The sequence below is a fragment of the Dermacentor albipictus genome, chromosome 4, assembly GCF_038994185.2.
Source record: "Dermacentor albipictus isolate Rhodes 1998 colony chromosome 4, USDA_Dalb.pri_finalv2, whole genome shotgun sequence".
Classification (NCBI taxonomy): Eukaryota; Metazoa; Arthropoda; class Arachnida; order Ixodida; family Ixodidae; genus Dermacentor; species Dermacentor albipictus.
This window is the reverse complement of record NC_091824.1, coordinates 5,598,391-5,620,322: the sequence shown is the minus strand read 5'-3', so window position 1 is coordinate 5,620,322 and position 21,932 is coordinate 5,598,391. Positions and strand designations below refer to the sequence as shown.

Here is a 21,932-nt window from a genome sequence, read left to right as displayed (position 1 = left end):
TGCACAGCGCGGGACGCGCCTGCATGTAAAGGAAGTTTCTGGAATGTTATCGATGGTTCCATCCGCTGTCTTTCCCCGCATCTTAAGTAATCTGATTGCTTGTATGCGCGACGCGAATGGTGTAGAACTTTGTGGAAGACACGCGGGTCCCAGCGCTTACACTGTGCAACACTCGACGGCTCATCTATAAAAGCCGACGCCCTGGACCCGCTGAGCAGATTTTCGACGATCGCCGACTGTGCTCGGCGCTATCGTTGTGCTTCAAGTGTAACCTGTCTTTGGGGGCACAGGTTCACCCAAATAAAGCTAGTTTTGTCTTTCACAGTATTGCTACTGTGTTCTTTAACGTCATTACCACGTGACAATATGGAGCTGTCTTTAGTTTGTGCTTCAAGAAACCGAGATTTTTAGAAGTGAATGCGCATATTTCAGTAATATATCTTGACTATGTTACACTGTTTGTTAGCGTAATACCTAAATATTTATAGCCCTCAACAGAGGGGTATAAATGCTTAGGTTTTTATAAAGATTGAGAGAGAGAGAGAGAATGAAGAGGAAAGGCAGGGAGGTTAACCAGATATGAGTCTCCGGTTTGCTACCCTACACTGGGGATGGGGGATAGGGGTTAGAAAGATAACAGAGAGGGAAACGCAAAAAAAAAACGAACGCGCACACATGGAGACACACACACAAAAGGCGTTCCAGTTAAAGTCGTTCACACAGGCCGGTAGATCGCAAGAAGCGCAAAAGCGCTTGCACGGCCTTCTTCTGTGACGGTAGGTCCTTTCGATGTTGCAGAATTCTTTTTTTCGGATAGCGGTTGGTCGTCCAGTTGGTCTAGTTCCTGGCTGAGGCATGCCCTCTGTGGACTGTACTGTGGGCAGGTGCACAAAATATGGCCAATTGATTCTTCATGGCCGCAGTGGTCACAGGTTGGGGTGTCGGTCATCCCTATGCGGAAGGCATAGGCTTTAGTAAAGGCAACGCCCAACCAAAGTCGATATAAAAGCGTGGCGTCTCTACGGCGAAGCTGTGATGGCGCTCGAAGACTTAATGTTGGATCAAGTGAGTGCAGTCGCGGATTTCTTAAATGTGGCTCATTCCATTGCGACGCGGTGCACTGCCGAGCAAGTAGGCGGAGCTTCCGTGCAGCGTCAGTTCTAGAAAGAGGAATGGGGACGTGGCGCTCCTCAGTATGGGCTGAGCGGGCAGCGTGATCCGCCCGTTCATTGCCGACAATCCCGCAGTGACTTGGAAGCCACTGAAAGGTTATGTCGTGGCCTGCAACACTTATATGGTGTAATATCTCTGTCATATGGAATATAAGTTGTTCGTGCGGTCCGCGTCGTAAAGGTGACAGTAGAGACTGCAGTGCCGCCTTCGAGTCACAGAATATTGTCCATTTGTGTGGCGGTTCATCACCAATGTGATGAAGAGCAGTAAAGAGCGCTGCGAGCTCTGCTGCTGTCGATGTTGTCGCGTGGCTCGTCTTAAATTTTATTGTTGTAGCTTTCGCTGGTATGACGATTGCCGCCGCGGAGCTGCTTGGAAGGGCAGATCCATCAGTGTAAATATGCGTAGAGTCACGGTAGTTCTCGTACAAATATAGGAGCGTGAGCTGTCTAAGGGCTGGTGATGACAGATCAGCTTTTTTCGAGATACCAGGTATTGCGAGGTTGATTTTCGGCTGAGCGAGGCACCATGGAGGTATCGAAGGTCTCGCAGCCGGAGTGAAACAAGCTGGCAATGATTCATCATATGCAGTTATCGTTTGGCTGAAAGATGTGTGTGGCCTGTCCGCTGGTAGAGAGGCTAAATGGTGACGAGGAGTCCTGGCTAGATGCCTTATATGGGTCCTGAGTACTTCAATTTCAATGTGGGTCTTGACAAGGTGGTCTCTAGCGATTGCTATCGTAGCCACTGTTGAAGCACTCTGAGGCAGGCCTAGACAGATCCGGAGCACTTGACCCTGAAGACTTTGTATAGTGCGTAGATTCGTTTTGCCTGTGTTGTTTATTGCTGGCAAGCTGTATCGCAGAAATCCCAGAAAAAGCACCCTGTACAGTTGTAACATGGCACTAGGCGACATTCCCCAGGTCTTGCCAGCGAAAAATTTGAACAGGTGGCATATGCCTGTCAGCCGTTTTTTCACGTAAGATATGTGTGGGCTCCATGACAAGTCCCTGTCGATTATGACACCTAGAAACTTGTACGATCGGACCCGTCGTATTACTTGGCCATTTATCGTTACACTGTAGTTTGCCATGGGTTTGCGCGTAAATGGCACCAGTGCGCATTTCTCGGAGGAAATTTCGAGGCCTCGATTACGGAGGTAGACAGCAGTTTGTGTCGCGGCTTTCTGAATTCTCGCTCGCAGCTGTAGGCGTGTTACTGCAGAGGTCCATATGCAGATGTCATCCGCGTACATTGATAGCCTGACTGTGGTGGGCACGTCCTCAAGGAGAGCAATTAGTGTTAGATTGAATAACACGGGGCTAAGTACACCGCCCTGGGGGACGCCGCGGTAGCTATAATGTAGAGAAGTATGGCCTTCCTCGGTGCTTACAAAAAAGGATCGCATGGATAGATAGCTCCGTATCCATTGAAACATCCGACCACCCACTCCTACCTCTGCGAGAGCAGAGAGGATGGCTTCATGCGTAACGTTGTCATACGCCCCTTTAACGTCGAGGAATAAGGACGCGCAGAGACGCTTACGGCGTTTCTCATGTTGAATGTAGGTGACCAGGTCGACGACGTTATCGATCGATGATCGACCGCGTCGGAAGCCCGCCATGGCATCTGGGTAGGTGTTGTGGTACTCCAAGTACCACTCCAGGCGTCCTAGGATCATCCTCTCCATTACTTTGCCCACACAGCTCGCCAAAGCGATCGGGCGATATGAGGAGAGCTCCAACGGCGACTTGCCAGGCTTCAGCAGTGGAACAAGGCGACTTGTCTTCCAGGTTGTTGGTAGCATGCCATTTCTCCAAGATTCATTGTACACCTCAAGAAGAACCCCTCTCGCTCGCTCCCCCAGGTGACACAAAGCTCGGTAGGAAATTCCGTCAGGTCCTGGCGCTGATGTACGGCTACACAAAGCTAATGCTGCCTTAAGTTCGTGGATCGAGAATGGTAGATCCAACCGGTGATCACGTGGTGGCGGACAGCTGCTCGAAGGCGATGGAATGTTGGTAGCTGTGAGTTGGCCGGATAATCTGGCGCAGAAATCCTCTGCCACGTCAATCTCCGATCTCTTTTGAGAGAGGGCAAGTGCCTTGAATGGGAATCGCTGTACGGGAAGTGTCCGCAGTCCGCGCACCGTTCTCCATAGTTGCGATAAAGGCTTGCGTGGATCTAGCGACTCACAGAAGGCAGCCCAACGTTGCGATTCGAGCTTGTCTAACCGGCGCTGTATCTTCTTTTGCGTGCGCCTGGCGGTCCGTAGATCGTCCATTGTTTTCGTACGTCGGTATCTTCGTTCAGCACGTCGTCGGATTGCTCGAAGTCGTTCTAGTTCCACATCATAATCATTAAGTTTCGAGGAGCATGTTAGAGCACGCATAGTGTCTTGCACCACGCTCTTCATTGCCTCTTCCAAGTCGAAAGATGGATTGGCGTCGCAGTGTTCTTCCATAATAGACTGAAATTTAGGCCAGTCCACTCTTTGGATCGTATCCCGTATTTTGGAAGCGGTCAATCCTCTGATCTTGATGTACGTGGGGATATGGTCGCTTCCGTGCGTCTCTATGTCCACAAACCACCCTGCACGTCTGACTAGGCTTCGCGAGACGAAAGCCAAGTCAAGACAGCTGCTGTACGTGGAGCCACGTAAGAACGTAGGACTTCCATCATTCAGCAGCCAAAGTTCATTACTGGAGGCGAAAGATACCAGAGCTCTGCCTCTTGCGTTGACGATCGGACTTCCCCAGAGTGTATGATGGGCGTTGAAATCACCAGTGATGACCCAGGGATTGGAAGTTGAGGAAAGGATGTCTCGTAGTCTGTTGTAATCTATAAAGATTGAGAATACCTGTAATTAAAAGGGCACTATTTGCGTGTATTGCGCATCAATACTGATTTATCACTGTTTAGTTTCATGAACCAATCCTTACATCATTTCGAAACGGCACAGAGGTTAGATTGCAGGCATTCCAGGTCACTACAAGTGATAAGGAGTTTGCTATGCCCGAAGAGGTCGAACGCCTTTCTACAATCCAAGAATATGGCATCGATGCGGCGAACTCGTGAATTGTTGTGATCAGCTGTGTTGTTGATAATTGTTTCCTAAAGCCGTGCTGGAAAGGCGACAGGTAATCGTGTTCTTCAAGAATGGAGGATATGTAATGCGTATGTGTTCTAATAGCTTACATGGCGTGCGAGTTACAGAAATAGGCCTGTAGTTGCCAACGTGCAGACGATAGCCTATTTAAACCATGTTAAACCCTGGCACTACACGTGTCGTACGCCAATAATCAGGAATTAAGGAATTTTAGAAGGAGAGACGGAAAACGTATTAAAATATGTGCAAGCTGTTCGAAATGCCTACGAAAAAATGCGTTTGCAATATTATTTCGACAAGCTGCGGATTTCGTTTTCAAGTTAAGTAGAAAACACAGTACACCTTCATATGTTATAAAATAGGGAGACATTACTGAAAGATTAATGAGGCGTTGCCTCGTGCTCGGAAGCAGTAAATACGGAAGAGAAGTAATGGTTAAACTGCTCAGCAATGTTTGGGGAATCACTCACGAGACAACCATGAAATAATTTTTTACGGGGTACCGCATTTGTCTCTTCTAGATATCACCAGAATTTATCAGGGCTTTATTCGAGAAGTAAGGCGATGATTTAGTGAAATATTTAACTTCGGCATCGGAAAGTTTAGTGACAAGCTCGTCTTTTAGATCAGTAATTACGCTGAAGCATTTCTTATGTCTTTTAGCTTGTTTTAGGCTACGGCGTATATGGATAATTTTTCTGATAATCAACGCATTATTTTTGTTGGTACGAACATATTTTTCAGGAACGAACTTCTCAGTGCAATAATGAAGTCTCTTTTAGAGCATCCCACAGTATCATGACGCCGCTCATCATGTTATCACAAAAGTCCCACAAACGGTGCATTTTGACGTGGTCGCCAGCTTTAGAAACATCCTTAATTTGTTCTTTTCTGGTTTTTGCAAATTCGTAACTACTAGCCGATAAGAAAGACACACCTTATCATCCGAGATGCCGTTAACCACATCGACGGTGTATGTAGATATGTCGCTACTAATAAAAATTAAATAAATTGTTGAACAGGTGCCAGCTACTTCTCGAGTCTACTCTGCAACAGTTCGTTTCAAATCACACATGGTCATATATCCACTAACGGGCTAGTGTCAGCATCAAAGAAGGAAGTGGGGTTTAGCCACTCAATGCAAGGAATATTAAAATCACCAGCGAGTATATGCTTATTAGTGAACAACGCCATGTGATCGCACAGTTTGGACATGTATTCAGTGGAAGCCAGAGGGGGTACATACGCAGCACATACAATAAAAGAATTGTCCCAGCAGTTAACCCGTAGGAACAAACTTTCGTGACCACCTATTTGTTTCATAACAGCAGCTAACGCGTTTTTTAGAACATGGTTACGCCAGCCCCCCTAGTTGGGCGATCTCGACGGAAAAGCTTACAGTTTGGAGGAGATAAAACCGAATCACCAATGTAATCATGTAACCAGGTTTCGGTAATTATTGTTATATCTGGGTCATGTTCAAGAAGTAACAGTTCAAGCTTTACTACTCTGTTTACAAGGCTTCGAGCATTGCACTTTAGTATACCTAAGTGCTTCGTCTCCTCACGCGCATTACGTCAATGTGGGACGCCCCGTTGTTTAGATAGTGCTACACGTTCGTTCTTAGCGTTGTCCCATGCAAACAGCTTACCATCAATTTTCAACTTATCATGAATGAGGGATACGCGCGTCTTATTCTCTCCATCATGCCTAGAGCTCTCCCAAAGAAGTTTACGCACGCGCAGTGCTTCGTTGGATGAAAATATTTCTTCTTTTAAGGTTGCTCGCATTTCGAATGACAGTTTGTTTTTTCAGTGTAATCTTGGAAATAGGCAATTACTGGGCGGCGGCCTCGATGGTGGTCACGACTGTGAATACGAGCTATAGATTTGCATTCAACTGTGAGTTTTCCCTGAAATACGTCATTAACGAAACTTTTTCATAAATATGCGTCGCTTTCTAAACAATAACGTTCGACCTTTGACTGCGACCATTGAGGTCGCCAAGCTTTCCACTTGGCAAGGTTACCGTATTCTGAAGGGACACCAACGATGATTGAAGCGCTGTAATTATTGGATAGCTTTCTCTGGATCCTCTCTTATGTTGTTCTAGCAATCATAGACGTGAGTCGAGATCACGAAGGAGTTGCTCACGCTCGCTAAACTTCATTTTCATCTCAGTAACAACAGCGCGGGTATCGGTTTGCCCACTCAGAACATTTTGAAGCATTTCAGCTGAAATGGGTCCAGGGTTCGATTCAACGTCACCACATAGGAAAATTGTAAGAACTATGTAGCAGCCATATGCAATAATCAAACAAACGCCTGAGCACGGCAAAACGGGTAAGAAAAGCTCACCTCCGTACCTGACTTTGGAGAAGGAACAACTGACCTACATAACATGAACTGATTTTTTGGTGAGCTGCATGGTCGCAGCCGTTTCGCCGTGACCATTGGTGAAGAAATCCTGGGGCCACTATTTTATACTGTCAGCTGCTCATGACGTTACGGACATGCGTATATCTTGGAGGAGTGCGTCCAATGCGACTTGCTTGAGTGATGATCTTGATTGCGGCCATCTTGATTTCGAAGTTTCCTCGAGTACGTCTCATGAAGTTGTTGTACCGGCGATCGTCAGCAGAAAAACCTGCACAACGAAAACAAATTTCTTGTTCAGCGGCATGATCGCAGCCGTTCCGCCGTAGCCGCTGAGTGGGGTAATGAGTAGGGCAATGAGTAGGGTAGAAGACAAATTCGCAGAATATAAAGGTAATCTTCAAAAGCCTGGCAAGGAAAAAAGGAACTCGGGATTGCCAGTCAACCTCTAGCGTCTGCGCAGCAGTAAGTTTACCTAGGTCAGTTGCTCATAGAGCACCTACATCATGAGAACGAAACTTAACAAAAATGGGTTGTCTGACAAGTCTGACACAGGCATTCCCAAATCCTGACTGGGGGCCTATCACTGTATTTGCAAATGATTGCGAGCAATCGTTTCATTCTTCCTCTGCTAATACATGTCACAGAAACTTGGAGGTTAACAAATAAGCACGGGAATTAGTGAGTGAATGCACAAAGAGCGATGGAATAAAACATGTTAGGTTTAATGTTAAGAGACATCAAGAGAGCGGTGTGAATCAGCGAGCAAACTTAGATAGCCGATATTGCAGTTGTGAATAAGAGAATGCAATGGAACTGGACAGATCATATAATTCGTAGGGCAGATAACCGGTGGACATCTAGAATAATGGCAATGTGTGCCTACGGTAGGGAAGTGCAGTCTAGCACGTCTGATAACTAGGTGGGGTCGTGAAATTAGGAAATTTGCAGGCTAAAGTCGGAAAAAACTAGCGCTACACAAGCGTAATTGGAGATTGATGGAAATGTCATTCCCCCTTCAGTAAACATAAAGTAGGCTGATGATGATTTTGTGCTTCTGCTGCTTTGAGTTGTGAACTGTCATATATGCTTTTGTACAGGAGGTCTCAACAGAGTCTTCGACTATAGGACCTCGTTTTGTGTACTAAATAACTGTAACATGACGGAACTTTTCATAAACTGTGATTCTGATTCGGAATATACACAGGTTTATTGAAGTGTCAAATGAAGTGATGCTAAGTATCAGACTGCAGCTGCTCCCTGATTGTATTGCTGATGGATGCAATCACATCGGGGACATGCCCCCCCCCAATGAGATTGCTTCTGGTAAATATCACAATTTGAACATGCGTATCCTAGCTACCGAAACTACGCATGACGCTGTCCAGTTCACGCAGGTTCATGTATATCAGTTCTTGTCGGATTAAGATTAAGATGTTTTCTGCACTGGACGCCTTTCTGTTTGACGTTTTCTTTGTGAAATATTTACAAGTAAATGTCTTCAAAGTAAAATTACCTACAAGTAATTTTTATTTTCGGGCGGCTCGTGTTCTTTTACGGCAACATCAACACCAACGCCGATGCGAGTGAGCCAATACAAGCTTCGCCTGAAAATGTCGCACTTTCACCCGAAATGCGATAGCAAACCTCTAGACAGCTATAAGAGGTAGGGATAGTAGTTCTATGGGCTGTATGAACTTAGAAATGTTCGCTTACTAGCCATATTAACAAGCATGGCCTCAGCGCACACAGCCGAACATGAACACATCACACTCGACGACCGCGCACACTAGCTGAGAAAACGCTTCCGTTACGAAGCAGGCTACAACAGCGACCAAAGGGACCTCCGTACTGTCTGTCGCCTCAACGCAAACTGAGCGGCGAGAACAGATCACGCTCGAAGGTATGAGCTGTCGGCTCACCTACATTCGGCTGATCGCTTTCAAGACGAGACACGTCTCACATCATCACCTATACAACAGGTTACGCTACCAGAAAGCGACAGTCACCAGCTGTAACTCAATTTACGACACGTGTCAACTGCTTCAAGTATTCCTTCTTTCCTAGAACTATAGTACATTGGAATAAGCTGGCCGATAACACTGTAACACAGGAGTCAATATCACTTTTCGAGGCATATCTTAAACAAAAATCATTTTTTGCACGTGCTGAGATTGTTAGTGGTAGCATTGTTTGACTGTATCATTTGAAAAATCGCTGAAATAACGTTGAAGCGCTTGTTTTTGTGCCTGTTTCTGGCGCTTGTGCGGAGCGCTCGTGTGAAAATTTTTTCCAGTGCACTTTGCCATTATTGTATTTATTTTGTTTTGTAAACTTGCTCGTGTACCACGCTGCTAAGATCTTGGTTAAGATCGCAGTATTTATAAATAAAAAGAATAAATAAAATGACCGCCCGCGGCCGCGGAACACGAAGTTGCGGCCAGTGTACAACGCCGCCACTTCCCTCGCTCATAGACCATGCGCGAGACCGAAGACAGCGCGCTGCCTGCGCACCCTCTTCCCTTGCACGCTCGACAAGCAGCCGCTATCGTCGGCTCCTCCCGGGCTGGCCGCGCAGTGCGCGGGGATTAACCGAGTACAAGGCCAAAGGGCCAGGCGCAGGGAAGGGAGGTTCCCCCCTCACCTGGGCCCCTCGCATGACGAAAGACGGCCAGTCTCTGCCCAGCCCTCCTTCTTTGCGGGCGCTAGATCTAGCGCCCGCAGAGCGCACGTCTAAGCCGCGATCGTCGGGTTTCCTGGCGCACCCTCACTCGCACACACAGCGTGCAGTGACGGGGCTATCACCCTCCGACCTCACAGGAAACATCACGGTGACGGCGACGACGACAGAAAAAGTGAATCGAAGTGCCCATAAGAACTTTGTCGCTATAAAACAACAAATCAAAAATTGTTAAATATGATAAAAATTGTAAAAGGAGCAGCTGCATCTCGCAAGAGCACGCGATTAGGTGATGCATCGCCTGTGTGACACAGCTTCTTTTACAGGGCACAGAGCGTTCTTATTTGCCCCTATTCCGATGTCGCCCAAAGCGAAACGAGCCTCCTGTCGCCTCCTCAAAATAAGTTCTGTCACAACACATTGGTTGAAGGCTGAAGCAACGTCACTGCTGTAACTTTCGATTGTGTCATTTTTTTTTGCTATTAGTGGGTACCTTATGAAAACATCTTTTTTCCGCAGGGAGCGCAGGGACTTCCTGGACCTAAAGGACCACGCGGAGAGACTGGCCCCAAGGTGAGCCAGATGAGGCACATGCCCACCTGCAGACGGCAACACCAGTGGCACACAATTTTAGTCACAGCTGTTTGGTTGGATATTCATTTTGTATATTGCTGCAGGAAGTGGTGTCCTACATGCTTTAGATGCAAACTCAGCCTTCTTTTATTCTGCATAACTGTGGAGTAATGATGGTTGCCGGATTGGCTAGCATAAGATTAACAATATCTATACGAGGAGGCTCCTTCTGGCAGGCAATCCTTTCATGTACGGCCAATACAACCAACAGGCAGCTTTCTCCTTATGTTTGAGGAATGTCCTTATTTACTACATTCTTTTATGGTGCGTACTGCTCAATGTCAGCAAAGCGTTGCTCAAAGTTTTTGCTTCTATCCATGTGAGTGTTCACATCCCTCAGGCTCTTGCTTTATTGAACAGGAATGTATTGCATAGACCACATCACTAGTGAAAGACATTAAATACCAACGAAAATTTATCATCCCAGCCACCTTTTGAACGGAACACTTCAATTACTTTTTCCAGTTTGGCATTATTCGGCATTATGCTTAGCAGGAAGCTTTAGCTCAAGGCGAACTCGAAGGACGGCTGTACAAATGCGCAGTCGCAGCACTGATTGTTGTCGTCTTCTCCAAGGTGCCACAGAAAGCACGAAGACGCGTTTGCTTCGACACAGTGGCTCCCAGGATGAATCGGAGCCACTCAGGTGACTAAAGCAACTCATTCAGAAGACCAGATGAGGGGATCGCAATGTGGTTTAAGGCGGCTAATATGCACTGTTTCATGAGCTCAGCAAAGATGTTCTGGCCATAGTCTAACAGGCACAATGATATGCTTCTCACGCGAAGTGGCGTCCATGATACCGTATGGACAGTGGGATGGCGTTAGTAATTTAAAAGAGAGGCCAGTGGTGTAAGGTGGTATCCCGAACCATACAAGAGCACTAGGAGGAAAAGTTGGTGTGAGCTAATGACTGTCACGCCGTGTCTTTTGACACACCTCATGCTTGTTGATCAGCCAATGAGCTAGCTGAAGGTAATCTTGAGCGTAGCGGCCGACTGTTGAAATTGTGTATAGCCCAGACGCTCCAGGTTATTGGTGCAGCAAAGTATCCAGTGGACTTCAGGTCTTCCTCAGTCACAGAGTAATTAAACTTTGCTTCCTGAAAGGTACGGCTTGCATAACCGATGACGTACTCATCATAAATAACCTTCGGTTGGACGGAAAGCGCACCAAGGCTGACACCACTGCTGGCGTTGTTGTGAACCTCTCTGGGAACAGTTGTCAAGAAATAGGGATCAGAAAGCGGCGAAGCTCTGCAAAGGCTTCATCAAATGATCATAACCAGGCGGAAATGTCGTTCCTTGCTGTAAGCAGGTTCGTCAAAGCTGTGAATACAAGTGGGATATTGCCCACAAAACTGTGGAAATACGAGCACAGCTTAGAAACTTCGAAAGGCCTTGGAAGTGGGCTTGTGAGGCTCTGCAACGGCGCGAATATTTTCAGGATCGGGGAAGATGCCGTATTTTGAGGCAACGTTAGCGAAGATAAGTTTCCGGTAGCCAAAGAGCACTTCTTGTGGTTGAGCTGTGTGCAAGTAGAAGTAAGAGAGGTCACGATCTCCGCAAAGAGACGAGGTGTGTCCGCAAATTGTTTGAGAACACCACTATGTTTTTTATGTAGCTTAAGCATGTTTTTCACTTGTTACCGTGGAGTATGACATTGATCCTGTGCTCACAAATACCGGCTGCATTGCAGATCAGGATGGCTTAAAGTCAAACTTGTACAGCCTTCAGTGGTGAAGAAGGCTGTCTTCGGGTGGTGAAATTTGACAGTGGGAACCGGCCAGTAGCCGGAAGGCAGATATAGGGATGCGAAGTATTCTGCACTTTGCAGGCTGTCAAAACCTTTGTCAATCCGAGGCATTCGAGAAATATCCTCCATTGTAATCTTGTTTACGTGCCGACAGGCGTAAAAATTAGATGAAGCGTTCTTTTTTCCGCAATAGAAGCACAGCCCTTTGGGTACCTGGCCCTAGTATTCGGGACCAAGGACATTAAAAAGGCTGAATCACCTCACGCTGCACCATGTCTTCCATTCGTTTTGTGAGAACTTAGCGATCTTCCGCGGAAACGCGATGTTGGCACTGCCGTAAGAGGGCATGCCAACCAGTGCCTACGGTGCATAGGTCGTTGTTTAGACTACGGCTGAAAAAAAGTTAGGGAAGACCGCTATCTTTGCACGCCCAGATATTGATAGAAGGTATATAGAATAGTTTTGAGGAAAGGAAACAATGTTAAGGGCATGTATACAAAATTATAGAATGAGATGCATGTAAACTATGCCTAATTAACTCAAGCAGGCTAGGTGCCTGTGACCACCCCGTGGGAATGCAAATAAATCCTCATGGCCATCATGGTATGAGATAAACATGTCATGCTATCCACGGATTTCGGCTGCAGTCAAGCGTAGAAACAAACTTGTTAAGCATAGGAAGAACTTGGGCATGATCAGACATGAAGAGTCAGGGGCGATGGCATAGCAGAAAATATCTAAAAGCAGAGCGGAACAGAGAAAAATGATGAATTCAAGATAGAAACGGGATCCGCCACTCAGAAATTAAATATTTTCCGTACAGTCGACTATCGGGAAAAAAAAACCTAAGGTCTCTCCACGGAGTTGGTTGATTGGCTACCGCTGCGGACTGCATACGAGCATCACGGATGGTCCAGACGCAGCAGTGAGGACGGCCGATGGCAGGAACAATGCCTGCCTTGAGCAAGCATGTGAGATGGCGTGAAAGCTACAGTGGCGTCTGGCATGTCTACACAGGACAGGCTTCGAAGTTCTGGTATTTATAGTGCGATGAGGAAAACGTGAACAAGGCTCCTGCATTCACTTTGTTCACGTTTTGCTCATCGTCTTGAATTTCCATCTCCCGCATTCCCCATCTTTTCCCGGTATTTACAGTGGTGTGTTAGGATTCGAATCAACGACCACGCTGCTCAGACTGAGGAGGACGCCGACTGGTGGGAAATCACATAACGAGGAAAAAAGCCACTTGTGTGTGAGATGAACGCAGTATAGGATCAATGACATGACAAAAAGTCTCAGCCCAGGATGATGTTGTGAGAGTACGATGGCGACAAGAAAAAGTCGATGATGCACAGGACATCTTGGGTCACGGCACCGGTGGTGCGCATGGCCGTAATATATATGCTATCCACGCTAGCAGTGCAGAACGCCATGCCAGATTGAGACAGTGCCTTTTTTTAGCTTAGCACAGAGGTTTTCATGCATGACGGAAACGGTTAGCGATAACTAGTTGTGCAGATGCTCCCTCAACATGGATATCAATTGCATTTAACGCAAAATGTGAGGTCTTGCACAGTTCGACGAACTTGCGTTTCTTGCCTCAGGAGCTGCAATAATCAGATTTCCTCGTCAGTAATCGTCGACGATGCATAGGTGTCAGCGAGTGTCACGAGAAGGAGAACGATCACTGTTTCGGCGTCGGTCAGGGTCAAAGGGTCACAGCAATAAATCATGGGTTGCAGCATGTTGCGTCACATTTCGGCGAGCAGAGGGGCGGGTCGATGGCACCATAGTTAGACGACAAGTAGCCACCACAGACGCACACAACGTGACCAGCAATAACACAGGTGAAAGAAATGGGCCTGTTGTCTGGTGTGCACGGTCTGTCGGCTGGACGAAGAAGGTGGAGTCACTGCCTTGGAATTTCAAAGAGTGCGTTGACGGTGGCATGGAATATGACGGTGGGAGTGACCATGTGACCGCGGCAGCGTAGGTGAGCTAGGGATGTGTCAATTGTGGTGGGACTCTGCATGGGAGAGCGGTGCCATCACGAAAGCTAGTAGGTGGACAGTGGGAAGTGAATTAGACATCGGCGCGGATGGCTTGTGCGGCCGGAGTGCCCTTAGCTATCACCCTTACCTTATAGGCTTCAGCCTATAAGGTAAGGGCGATAGCTTTTCGGTCCTTCCTCCCGTTTTAAATCGTTGAGCTGAAGGAGAAGAATGAGTATCACCTGCGGCTACCTGTGGGCTACCTGTGGGACGTCTTCCTGTAAAACGATGTCGGTGCAACTCATACAAACTCTGTCACATGTTGGCGAGTAGGACGGCACTGCCTGATTCTTGGCAAGCAACATTTGAAACGCGTCGCCCTCAATGCACTCCTTGAAGTTTATTACCTGACGGGTTTACGAAGGGCCCCAAATAAATGTAAATATATGGAATGAACGTTGTAAAAAGCACCAAAACGTATTTCAGTTTAAGTTTCACTTTCAGTTTATTTTTTTTTCATATGTGGATACATGCTTACATAACTATACAGAACGAGGTCCCAAAGGATGAGTGTGAAAGAGGGCAGCCTGTCAGAAAATATATACATTTGTGCAAATATACAGCATAAAAACAGCAACATGGTACTCAGTAAGTGGAAGAATATGCAAAGTAAATGCAGTGCAAAATGCAAATAATATAAAGTCAATAACTAGTCGTACAATTAAAACAGCAGTTAAGGCATTCGCAACAGAACAAACCATAAATATTTTTAAAGTTATTAATAAAAATATTTTAAATGTGTCATTAGTTCTGCGCAGTTAGGAAATTGAAAACGGATTCTTTAAATGTAGAGTGAGCACCCACCTCCGCTCATAACTGGCTTGCTTCGCTCTGCAGCTTTTGATTAGGCCTCTAATGTTATGTGTGTTATGTGTGCAGTCTGTTACGACTAGGCCTGATTATGCGTCTAGTGCACCTGCGGTGTTCCTGGCATTTTTTCTCCTCGCATGTAGAGTCGCCATGCATATGCTGTGCACGCGATTCATAACTAAACTTAACGTTCAGTCTACCCAAATAAATACGGATTCGTCAGCAACGTCTCATCTATGCAAACCACAAAGAGCTAAACCTTCAATAGTTGTACCTCTCAAGCGTGCTCTCAGTTTGACTTTGACCATCGCTTCATAATACTTGACGCACGCTAAATAACGGCTCAGTTTTTGCCTCTGTGTTGTCAAACGTACGATAAGCATGGCAGACCAAACGTATTCTTCACATAACACTTGCATCATCCCGCTCTCATTGACACGTGTGCATATTTTCTTTTTTTGCAGTGACTGCTTCTCGCCGGCTAACCGTTGCTTAGTCACCACCACGCACAAAACGTGCCTCCCTGTCTGTAAAAGACCTTAGAAAAAGTCCAGCAAGAACGGGGCAGTGTACGGTTTACAAATTTTGGACGAGTCTTACCCGTAGATCAGTTTTCGACTCGGATCAACGTTCATGCGCGCCACTTCCAAGGGAAGTAACTTGTGGCGGTTTTCCCAAGTACAATGGTTTTGAAAAGTTGAGATATATAGAGTTACAATGTGGCTTCGTTTTGTTATTATTTACCCCATATGTAATGCCCCAGTCAAGGTAACTGAATAAATAAATAAAATAATCTTTTTTGCGTCAGTGTTATTGTCAGAAAAATATACCGCGCGTAGCGATAGTGTTACTTCTAGCCACTTTATACTAGCAAATAAGTAGAATATTTTTGTCATGGCAGTATTATTTCATCGTGTTTTCTGGTTGTATATTGCGTCACCAGATGTCGGTACCATCGTTGTTGTTGCCGTACATCTCTCAAGGAATCCTGCATTCTGCAAACCTTAAGAAGTTTATGCACGATCTAGAACTGTCTAGTAAGTTATAGCATTCGTCTTCACCATCACAACAACGTGACAACCTATATGATCAATGAAATTAAATTGTATAGGATGTAACCTCCGAAATCACCACACTTATTGTGTCTGTGGGGGGGGGGGGGAGGGGGGGGGCTTTGAAAATATTTGGCTTCCTGAAAGAGTTTTGCGGTACATCAGTACGCGATTTCTCTTCCAATCAGCACGCATAGGAATTAGCCACCACGGCTGTGTTCACAGAGTGCGGCTTATGCAAGAAGTTGGCTGGAATAGCGTTTCTTCCGCAGGGTGATGCGGGTTTCGTAGGAGCACCTGGCCGACCTGGTGAGGCTGGCAGGCCGGGTGAGCCAGGAAACCCAGGCGCACAAGGACCAGCTGGAATACCAGGCATCAAGGTACGTGTTTGGCATAGTGTGCTACTTGCTTGTTTTGCCATGAAATGAGGACGCAACAATACAAATGAGTTTCTGCTCTGTGAGAAAGCAAACAACACAATACGCGTTCAACAATTTTTCAAGTGAAGCAGGAGAACGCTTCTAATGGTGCGTAGTCATAAACAATAAAATACGAGCAGCCTAGTTGTCTAAGCCAGATGGTATTCAGAAATGTTTAATATTTTCCTAAGCTTTAAAGCATGAACATAGAACCATTTTAAGAAATTTTCAGGGGAAGGCCAGAGAAAGAGAGAAACAACTTTAGTGAGCCGAGCTCGACATCTTTTTAGACGCCGTCGATAGAAGTGGTTCCCTCTTCACGGGACCCATATGCTTGCCTAGCCGCCTGGCCCCTGGAGATTAGGACTAGCTGGTTTTCCAGGGCGGGGCTGGTTAGCAAGGTCTCCCATAGCTCGGCAAGGGTGGATAAGGGATGGGGTAGGGTAGTGGGGCTGGTAAAAGGCGGGGGGATTACCTTGACGAAATCGCCTACTCCAATGACATGTTGGAGCGTGCCTAACTGAGTCTTGCAGAAATTACATTCCTTCTCGCACCTTTCCGGGGACACCTTGTTTTGAAGGTAAGGGTGCGGGAAGGATCCTGCTTGTATCTGCCTGTAGATCACTTGCTCTCTGCTAAGTGATTTGTGAGGATCGGGGTAACGGCGCCTCTCCGCCTTGTAATGGTTCGTAATGTCCCTATAACTAATTGTGGTATGTGGCTCACGTTCCTCTACCCGGTGATCCATCTCTCGGGCGAACTGGTGGGCAAGTTCGTAGCCCTCCAGCCCAGAGTGAGCCGGTGTCCATATCAACTCAACTTTCCTTTCAGGTACGTTGCCTTTGCTCTTGAGAATATTTAGTGCCGTAAGAGACACCCACCCCTTTCTTCAGCTGTTAAACGCTTTTGCGAGTCTGTGACAGTTCTTCCCACCTTGGGCTGCACGAGTGCTAGTGCTATGAAACACGTTGTGGGGCTAGTTGGTGCATAGCTTTCAATAGGTGAAGCGCCACATATTCAGTGTCCCTCTTTTTTCGTTCCCCTCTCCTCATAGCTATATAGTCAGCCACCTGTAATTTCGATAAACAGTTGCAAGTAGCGCCTTGTCCTGTCTGTATTTCTTCTTGTGTGCCGTCACTATTGGCGTTTCACCTATTGGAATGCTAGCGCTATCGCGGCCTCTACTGCCATCTCCGGAAAAGATGCCTTGATGGAGGCGCAGGTTACGAGCACCTGCCGCGTCGTAACTGCCAGCGTGGCTTTCGATGAAAACTTGAGTAATGACACGTCTGTGAAGAAAGTGATCCCCTCTTCCACTTCTACTATTTGATCTAAAATATCCACCAAGGCTACTATACAAGCCGCTCTGCGGCCGTCGTTACGACCCGGCATCATGTTTCGATGCAGCGGCTTACTCTCGATTTTATTCGCCCCCAACCGAGATAACGGCCCGGTTTCCATACGCTCTGCCTCTTGCCAGCCCAACTTGGCAAGAACGCGACATTCCGCCGAAGTTTGACTGAGTCGTACTCTATGATTAGACAGACGAACTTCTATTAACTCTTCAATGAAGTTGTGCCTGGCCATGCCGTGAAGCTTTTCGGTCGAAGAATGCTTCGGCATGCACAGCGCTTCTTGGCTGCCTTGCGTATACTGACGTTCAACTGGTCCCTGTCTTTCTTGAGTAACTTGAGGTACGGCGCCGCGTAAACGATGCGCGACGTCACGAAGGCCTGGACGAGCGTCAGTGCATCGTCTTCCTTCAATCCTCTTTGTCTCTTTGTGACGGTTCTGATCATGTTCGAGGTTTGTTCTGTTGAAACCTTGATTTTCTCGATCGACGCCCCGGCCTTGCCATTGTTCTGGGAGATGACACTCAGGATACGTGCTTGCGTGGTTGGCGTTATGGTCGTCCCGTCAATAGTGATGTGGACGTTCTCTTCGTCTCCTTTCTTTCTTCTTGACTTGATGTCGAGTAACTCTGACTTCTGTGGCGAGCAACTGAGGACGCACGATTTAGCGAACTCGTGCACGGTCTTTGCCACTCTCTGAAGGGTCTCCTCCATCCAACTCTCCGACACTGCCCTCGACGTCCACAGTGATATCCTCTGCATAGAAAGCGTGATCTATGCCCTTTATGCCTTGAAGCAAAACCGGCAGAGGGAGGAGTGCCAGGTTGAAGAGAGGCGGCAAAAGAACCGATCCTTGCGGGCTGCCTCTGTCTCCCAGGGATATCGGTTTCGACTTCTCTCCTCCAATTTGGTCGTTGCCGTTCTACTGCTTAAGAAATCCTGCACATAATTGAATGCTCGCTTTCCGCATCCCGTTTGGCGCAGGTTACGGAGAATACTTTCGTGTGTGACGTTATCGAAGGCCCCCTTGAGATCGAGCGTCAGGATAGCTCTTGGCGTAGGAGTCTGCGTTGGCTTGATAACCAGCTCGCGTAGTTGCACCAAGACGTCATGCGTGCTCAGGTGCTTCCGGAATCCGTACATGGGCGGTGGCATCTGATGAGTGACGTCCAAAAGTCTCTGTAGTCTCCTGAAAACCATACGCTCGACCATTTTCCCCACACATGGCGTGAGGGATATGGGGCGCAGATTGTCGTTGTGGGGTGGTTTCCTCGGCTTGGGAATGAAATGCAGCTCCGCTTCATTCCATTCTTCTGGTAACAAACCCTTCTCCCAGGACGCGTTGGCGAGGTTTAGCAGTTCTCCTCGGCTTTTGGCGCCCATATTTTTAGCATCTTGTATCTAACGCCGTCAATTCCCGGTGCGCTGTGTTGATTACTTTCATCGATGGCCGCAACCAGCTGCAGTTCAATAAAGGCTTCGTCCATCTAGACGTGGCTATCCCTTCCATACGCGTAAGTCGGGGAACCGCTCTTCTCGGTCTTGAGTTATTTACTTGTGAATTCACGAATGAGCTTCTCCCCGTCCCCATCATAACTATTGATTATTTTTGTGAGGTCTAGAGCGCATGCGCTCTAGCGTTTTAACAGATCTATGAGGTGCCGCAACAGCCTCCAAGTTTTATTCGTAGACAGTGTGCCTTTCAGGTCGTCACACATCTTCATCCAATTTTACCTCCATAGTTGTACCGCATCCTCGGTCACCTGCTTGTTGAGCGCGTGTATACGTCTGCGAAGCTTCTTGTTATGTCTTCGCCTCTTGCACCTTCGAGTAACACCATGCCTGGCAGCCCACATATGGCTAAGCCTGCTGTCTACGAAGGGAACTTGCGTAGTCGCAGTAATCTTCTGCGTAAATTTCTTTACAAATTCGCGTTGCGGTTTGGCCCACGCCTCATGCGTATTGGTGTCTTGGCCCTCGTCCTCGCCTTCCCTGTCTGCACTTCTACGTAACCGGTCTCGGTCTGTAATGTTCGCTTGACCCAGTTTCGCTTTATTGTCGGTCCCCCCGAGGGCTACACAAAATATGCCGTGATCTGAGCCAAGATTTTCCCCCGTGTTACGTCAAGTTACATCGAGGTTCCCCCGAACTAGTGTCAGATTAGGAGTGGTGTCTCTGACCGTGCTAGTGCCTGTCCTGGTTGGTACGCCCGGTTCGTTAACAATCCCCATGCCGTGATCCTCTATAGATTTTACCATTCGATTTCCTCTTTTGATCGAATATTTGTAACCCCAAATCGTGTGGGCCGCGTTGAAATCTCGTAGCACTAAAACCCGTCTTGTTTTTGCTTCTTTCATGCAGTCCAAAATGGTGCCTTTGAAGTCAGTGACCCTGCTGGACGGTCGGCAATAAGCATTCAGGATGTATGAGCGTATGTATGACGTATGAGGGTATGTTCGCAGCCTTGCTGAGCGGTCACGTGCTGTGTGGCCGCCACGTTGCTGCGGACCAAGATCACAGTACCCTTTTCGCTAGGGTCCGTGTAAGTTATGTATCTCGCGAGCTTGGCCCGGCCGTTGGTCTCTTGTAAGGCTGTGATATCCGGTTTCTGGTCCAATTTATCAACGTATAGTTGTAACTACCCTATCTTGTTTATAATACTGCTAAAGTTCCATTAAAATAACGTCGCAGAATCTTTCAGCTTTCCTTTAGTCTTCGCCATTTTCTGCTTTTTGAGCGGTATATTTGCGCACGGAACCAACTTTTCGCGGCCTCACCCGTAGCTTAAGTCGTGATGACTTCATCTTGGCAACGGTGAGATGCTTATTTTTCGCATCCAACGTCATGACACTAACGGAGAGTTCCAGTACAAAAATGACTGTTGATTAACCATTGATATGTTGTTGGGCAATTGTTGAAACAACGGACGTCAACCAATTTGAAGAGCAACTGAGTTCACTCAACCCTTGCAAAACAATATTACCATTGAGTGTCCTCAATAAACAATTAATTGGGTAATTTGTGTTGATTTTTCTGGCTGTTTTTTTTTTTGTTGTGCAGCAGTTGAGTCCAGTATACAATGATTAGGACTCGCATATCAGGACATTCCAAAAATTTATTGCGAAGCGTTCCAACCTCATTCCTGTCACTTTGCGGCAAGTAGGTTCATCGTTCGCCTCGCTTTCATTAAAAGAAATTAAGGTTTGACCAATGGGGTGGAACCGAACGTCGGCCGTCGAGCCCGGTACTCTAACCAATAGGCCACGAGTGCGCGCATACTCCTTTCATTCGAAAGCCAGTAAGCTCCGAATTGCTTGGCGCGTGCGCCGCATGCTACTTCCTTGTGCTGTCGCTACAGCTGGCGCTTTGAAGTGCCTATCTCGGGGACCACCCCACTTTCGTAGCCGTTCTCGCTACGTAAAAGCTGCAGCGTTAGACTAGATTCATGACCGCCCAAGTTCATAATGATTTATTTCTTCACAGGTGTACAAATTCCATCGTCGTTTCATACACTAGCTAGATGACATAGCCATTGGAACAAACCAAAATGAGCACGTTTCGGGGAGTAGAAGAATGCGAAATTCACTTGCAAGCACGGTGACTTCGCGCATTTGGAGTTCCCCAAAAGTAGACATGGTGGCAGCGCGGCCGGCGATAAGACAGGTGCCGACACGCGACGACATTACCTTCGAGCATCGGACACGCACTGGGAACCGTAGGATGCAAGCGCGCAGACGCTACAAACATACACGTGCGAGGTCTTCGAATTTCCCGCGACGTACCCTCTGTCCGTAAAGCAAATATAGTTTTTTTGTCCAGTGGCTGTTGTACTAGAGATCAAAGAACGAATGCAACTTTTGAGATCGCAGCGCGCAGCCGGTATAACCATTGACTTCAAAGAGCTTCGCATTCAGCAACAGCTGCAACAGTATCACAGCTAATTGATCTATCTGCGGCTTATCCCGAGTGTCGCCTTGCAAGAAGCATGCGATTTATTTGAGCCTCGCCGTACTGTCCTCCCATCTCCCAAGCCTGCAGGTCTCGTATGTTCAGTTAAATAGAAGAACACCAAAGAAAAAGGAAAGAAATACAGGTAACGGACTGTTATCATACCTTACTTGCCACCTCGTCATCTGCAAAGTGCTACAAACTATTTTAGAAGCGTTCCTTTTGTAAAAATAAAAAATAGTAGTAATTTATATTTCTAGGTGGCGCTACAAGCGTCAAGGTAGAGTTCGGGTGTGTGTGTGAGTTCTGGGGTGTGCGCACGTGATTGTAACCGGTGTAGCTTCGTTTTGGGCCCACTTTGGACACACCACGCCAGTCCAATGCAGAATCACTGGTAACCCAACAATCATTCAACAAAGCAAACCCAACGGGCCGTCTAAGCACAACGGACTTCGAATGGTAACTTAACAATTATTCAACATTGAGGTACCCAATGGTGTTTCAATTAAATTTCAGTGGCCAATATTCAAGAGCCCTCAACATGCAACGCAACAATTCTGCAACAAACTTTCAAT

At 47.0% G+C, this 21,932-nt stretch overlaps 1 protein-coding gene across 1 annotated transcript in view; it reads left to right on the top strand.

Moving 5' to 3' along the window:
- The window catches only part of LOC139059024 (collagen alpha-1(II) chain-like), a 1,291,347-nt gene that overhangs the window by 1,028,390 nt on the left and 241,025 nt on the right, over positions 1–21,932 (top strand). The window contains exons 33-34 of the mRNA XM_070536814.1: positions 9,857–9,910; positions 15,911–16,018. Of these exons, the coding sequence (XP_070392915.1) occupies positions 9,857–9,910; positions 15,911–16,018 (162 nt within the window). The remainder of the gene's footprint in view (positions 1–9,856; positions 9,911–15,910; positions 16,019–21,932) is intronic.